The 6,000-nt window shown below is 40.5% G+C and overlaps 1 protein-coding gene across 2 annotated transcripts in view; it reads right to left on the bottom strand.

Annotated features, from left to right (window-relative positions):
* LOC118323001 (growth factor receptor-bound protein 2) overlaps positions 1-6,000 on the bottom strand; it is a 28,986-nt gene that overhangs the window by 22,000 nt on the left and 986 nt on the right. For both annotated transcript variants that reach the window (XM_035654902.1, XM_035654903.1), the window contains exon 2: positions 4,981-5,234. In XM_035654902.1, the coding sequence (XP_035510795.1) occupies positions 4,981-5,058 (78 nt within the window). In that variant the 5' untranslated portion in view covers positions 5,059-5,234. The remainder of the gene's footprint in view (positions 1-4,980; positions 5,235-6,000) is intronic.

A 6,000-nucleotide genomic window follows, 5' to 3' on the forward strand; every position in this document is an offset into this window, starting at 1 on the left:
AAATACTTATCAATACACAGACCTCCTTACAGCTTGTGTCCACATAGCGTTATTTTCTGGCAGAAAAGCGCTGACTGGAGAGACTGGAGAACTGGGATGAAGTGCTTTTGCAGTGAGAGAAAACAACGCTGCATGTGGATTTTGTTTCTATGGTTACAATAGCTTGACAATTTCGTTATGAGCTTAACAAGCATGCTGTGGTTTTGTAAAACAACACCTGCAAACATCGAGAGTGGAAATATCGCTTTTCTACTTTCTGATGTTTTACGCGCCATCTCACTTCACCCAGTTCAATGTCTCCACTGCAGCCGTCTGTGTGTGTGTGTGTGTGTGAGAGAGTGAGTGAGTGAGAGAGAGCTGAGCCCCACCCTCGACCAGACAAGCCGCGGAGAAAGACAGAGTAGTTACCCTGAACATAAACGACAGCAAATGTGGTAGAGAACTATCAGTACAGTTTCCCCCCTGCCCCCCCATTTGTTTCTTCTCTGTCTCTATTATGATAGTTTCTGTCTGACGTATCATAAAGCTCAGGATAGACAGACACGGCCAGAACAAGCTTCACCTCAATTTTCTTGGTAACCAGAGTGACGAGCCCCTCATCTAAAATACTATTGGCTGCCTGAAAAGAAGCACCATGATGACACCAATGCCTTTCTGAAAAGTTCAGAGATTTTCAACTGGAAGCGTTCGGGGCAGCCACACGAAAAAGGTAGAGTGCTCTGAAAAGAGACTGTGAGCAGGGCTGTTTCTCTATGCGTCTGCATATGCCCTCTCCTCTTTGGAACAACTGGTGCTCAGAAAAACGGGGATAAAGGGAATTCGAATGACATTTAATATCATTCTCATCGTTCATACTTTATACATGCTGTATAAACTGGCATGTCCTATTTGCAAGTGATTAAAGTCAGTCATATAACCTACACATTTCAGGATAATTAAATAGTTGGATACAACAAGATTTCATGTCCCTAAAATGACCCTTTCATCCCCTCCGTGGCAGACCATTAGAGAAATGCTTATATAAAAGGCCTTTTCTAAAAACTATTGAAACCAGGAGGAATACTAATGTGTGGCTGTGTGGCATTAAGCCAGAGCTGAAGCTGCCTAATATTTGGGCTTCATCACAGTAAGTTGTAGTGAGTCATTGAAACTGTAACTCACGCAGTACTGCTGCCGCTGATCATACTTCCTACATAGGCTAGTAGAGATCTACAGCACCAAACCACACTGGCTTCCTTTCATCTATGTATAGTACATGCAAATAGAGAAAAATAAAACTAAATCACTGCACTGTTGACAGCAATACTCAACTGCCCATTTTCATATCTACAACTAATTATGATTAAGATATTGTAACCAACTAACAAAATTGCCCTGCCGTAGTGTGTGGTAACACTTACTGATATTGTGAATAAAAGCAGGAGTAGGGGTGCAAAGTGAAAGACAGGACAGATCTTCTTGTACGCTGATGTGAGAGCTAGAGATAGCGACAGCCACCATCTCCCAGTGATACAGAAAATGGTGAGACATTAAGGATGCTACATACAAGCGAAGCCTTAACACGGGCTTGCTTTCTCATGAGAGGGACCCTTTGTGCTAAGAGCAGAGCTGTTTAGTATTAGCATCAGCAGACAGATAGCACTGGTGATGGGAGCAAAGGAGCCACTATGAACACACTGCACCTCAGAAAAGTTCTCTTTTAGATGTACTACTCCAAATGCTTTTGTACAGCCTGCTGTACAGCATCGGGTATAGAAACTGTCACCGTTCTAAATAAACGGACTTGTTAGTGCTGTTCATTAATGCTCATCTGTTTCTTGAGCATGCTCTAGTATTTGTGGTAATGTTGCCAATTGAGAGAGGGATTTAGTTTAGTATTATTGACGTTTAAACAACCGTTATGTAACCAAACATCTAACTGGTCTAAAAAAACAGAGTGCAAAGAGCAGAGTGAGATAGGGAGCAAGAGAGACCAAGCTGGTGTGGGTTTATTTAGTTCAAATTTCATTGAAGTAACTATGCAATTAGCATTAAAAAAATGTTTGGCAGCCACAAAGGTAGCGGGCACACACAGCTAACACCAGGCTAACCAATAGCATTGTTTAAAAGGTATCGGTAGGTGGATCTTCAGTACTGGACCAGGCCATTTTAAACTTTTTTTAAAGGATGGTTTCCCATTTTATGCCACAATTTTTGTGAAATCCTGGTGGGACATGAGAACTATTTTGAAAATAACCATCGGATCACAAATCATTGCTAGTTGATTACTAAAATGACTTTCAGTTGTGAAGCGTGGGTCCACCGGTGTACCAGTGTGTTTTGGCGAATGACAGGAGCTTGTTTCATCCTGTTTCTCATAAGTTACCTGAGGGGAAACATTCAGACTTGAGACTAATGTATGAGTACTGTGAGGAGGAACAAAAGAGGAAAAAAAACAGGATGAAAGAAATGAAGAGGGGGATGGTATTTGACGAACATTGGGCCGACTCATTCTGTCTGAAAAAGTGAACTTGTCCTTTGGGCAAAGCAGCCAACAAATGATTCAGATGAAATGTGGACAGCGCTAGAGGCAACATTCATGCAGGCTTTCCTTCCCCAGTTCAGATTCATTCTTAGTCCAAAGAAACTTCTCAAGCATTTTTGTAGCTTTTAAGGTTGTGTCTTTTACAGTATGTTACCTACAAGCTGGTTAAAATGTTCTAGCCGTACACATAGTGGCATTAACGACATCTGGTAATGTATGTCAGATGGGGCTGGCTGGCTCAAAAAAAGGATATTGCTTTATCTATAATTACAAAATGAATTGCGTCACACTGATGAGTGTGGGTTTTTTTCAGCCACATGGTGCCAAATCATACACAGGACAAGACTGAATCTGAAGAATTAAGTTTTACAGATGAGTTTTTACTTACATAAAATGACCTGTTCAACTTAATGATTTCAATTCAAAGGAAAAAAAGGCATTTCCTATTAACATTTTGGCTGGAACTCTGGTAAAAAGCTTGAGATGTTCCAACAAGACAGCTAGCTGTTAAAATTAGAGCAAAGGTACAGTACTTCCTCTTCTCATATGCAAATTTAATAAGAACTCATATTTAGCTCAGCGTTTCCTAAGCTGACTTTCAGTCCCTCTCTCTCCCTCCCTTCTAGGCCCCCCTGGTGAGATAAGAAATCTTTTCAAAACTCTCTACTCAAATCTCTTATTCAGGGGGGAAAAAAAACACTCATCCCCTGATAGAACAGCCAACCCATCCACAACAGCTGACTTCTTTATTATATGATAGTATAAAATCAAGCTACTTCACCACAGTGATGCTAACTGTGGTAAACTACACACCGATACTTGCAGAGCGACAGTCTCGTCTCACATGGACTGAAAGCAAAAGCCCATTCAGAGTTAAGATCAAGATCCTGTGCGAGGAATACGACAGAGAAACTATTTTGGAGGATGTTTATTTCCTGCTCGCTGATGATCCCTTATTACTAGCTACAGTTACAATAGCTACGGCTACAGTGGAGCCTTCTCTGGTTCCAGTCTGCATTCAGCAAAATCAGTCATGGGCTTGGTTGCAGTGTTGGCCAAGTTACAGGGAAACTGTATTTAGCTGCAGTTACTAGTTACTTCTCAAAGGTAATTGAAGTACTTTACCAATTACTCTGAAAAAGAAATGAGTTACTATGGAAAGTAATTTTTGCATTACATAAATTAAATGTCTTTAAATGTCTTACTCGTGCATACAGCTGTGAGCTTTAAGTGTCGCTGTTAGACAATTTTACCTAGTTGTTAGTTTCTCTATAATACGTTACTTCCAATACAATGGGAGTGGTGACAACATTCATTTTTTACATTGGATAGATAACTTTGAAGGAACAAGCTACGAAATTAATCTTAAATAAAATATATGATAAAAAAAAAGAAAGATGTGATGTGTTGTTCCATCAACCTGCATGTCTTACAAGGCAGATGTTGCCCGTAAAAACAATTTATTGTTGTGAGCAAAACAGGATGACAGGTTACACTGAAAATACACAAAGCTGTGTGGTCCGTTAGAAATGTATCTTTTACAAAAGGAGCTATTCACTCTTTTATCAGCCAACAGCTTAAGAGCAGTGTTTCTGAGAATCATCTTAACTGTAGGCGGTCCTTTTTAGTAAAATAAGAACTGACCTTAAAGCTGTGGGGAGAAAGAGGACCTCTTAAACTCATGTATCATCAAAAGGATCTTTTAAACTGAGTATATAACTAAACACATTTTCCTAGAAAATAAGGGAACATGACGGTTTATCTAATTGTTCACCTCTGCATGCTGCCCATCCTGACTATGACAGGGGGATTACGATGATTGCATTTAAATCCAAAGAGAATCACTGTGTATGAAAATTGCAGTATGTACTTTCTAATATCTTGGCTATCTCATCAAGGTCGGAGAATGACATGCATGCTTTTCAGGCAACCAGAAAGCACAAGGCTTTGAATAAGCTGCTCATGCCTGGGGATCTGGATGAGCCTGAGGTTTCAGAAAGCACTTTAGAAACACATGCATTTCTCCTTCACAACACTGAAGTGCCATACAATGGGTCACACCGCATCAAAGCCTCAAATCTTGTTGTTCTGCTGCCACATGCATTTACCATGTGTAGCATCACATGACGCAGTAGTGTTTGGGATTTCAGGCTTAAGGCACAAGTCTAGAGATCTTTGTATTTTTTTTTATGTGGATTTAAGTTGGGTGTGTCAGCGTGAAATCGGAATAAAAAAAGAACACATTGACCTCAATGTAAGATATAGACTTCACACTGTAGTTTTATTCTAGAGACATTACTGCCTCAAACTGTTGATGGCACTTTCATTTAACACGGGACGGATATGATTAATTACACAGGAAATAAACTTACAGCGAGAACGTACAAGCATCCTATCATAGTTATGAGTAATACAGACATGTCTTAACATTAAATCATCAAATATTTGTCACTTACCTTTAGGATTTCTCCACGCTTGAAACTAAGCTCATCATCAGCAGTAGCTTTGAAATCGTATTTGGCAATGGCCTCCATGGTTGTTGCTGCGTGCTGGAAAACTGCTTGGCTGTAGTTGTGTTTCAGGGACTGAATAAAAAATAAAAACTCTTATCCACGCTTCTGTGGCCAGATGCTTCTCTCCGAGTCTCTCCTCCCGTCTATGACCCGCTCCTTTAGGGCTTAGACCTCACATAAAGGTTACAGTGAGGTACCTGCAAATAAGAAAGGATGTGGTACTCAATCACGCTGAAATGTGGTGTGGATTCACAACTGCACAAGTTGAGAACGAGAGCGAGAGGGCGCGAATTACACCCAAAAGATGAATTTGGTTCGCTCTGAACCTTCAGAATATCTGGAAAATGCGAATATAATTTCTCATTCAAGTTGTAAGTCAGCACTTGTTTCAGGGCCTCTTAGTTCCGCTCATAAGATGCTATTAGAAGAGGTTTTCCTGTAATCATGATCCAGTTATTTTGTGGTCTAGACATCATGATTTGTTCTCTTAAAGACTTTACAATAGCTAAAATATAGCACATAAGTACTAATGGCAATCTCCAAAGGCAAACCTATATAAAAAAGGATTAGGGCCTATGTGTTCTTGTTGCTGTTCCTCTGGGCACAAGAGGATACTGATGCCAAATGAACTACAATCAATGGCAATTCCTGCAGACTTTCCTGACAGGCAGCCACCTGGCCGACCACAGCGAACTGAAGTCAGTAGCCTACTTAAGCAGAGCTGACAGCGATACACTGGCTAAACCTACAGTTGCTGAGTTAAATGGATAAAGCTACGTTATCTCATTAAGTTGTTTGCTAATATGCTACCGTGCAGCTCTGATGGGTTCACCCTAATAACGTTAGAGCTCTACGCTGAATAAGGCCTTTAAACCGGACAGCTGACCGAAGAACTAACAAACTAATGGCAAATCATCGGTTAATGCTTTAACTTTCGGATTTCATTGCCCCCCCCCCCCAAAA

The sequence above is a fragment of the Morone saxatilis genome, unplaced genomic scaffold, assembly GCF_004916995.1.
Source record: "Morone saxatilis isolate NCDOM2014 unplaced genomic scaffold, NCSU_SB_2.0 Contig14, whole genome shotgun sequence".
Taxonomy (NCBI): Eukaryota; Metazoa; Chordata; class Actinopteri; family Moronidae; genus Morone; species Morone saxatilis.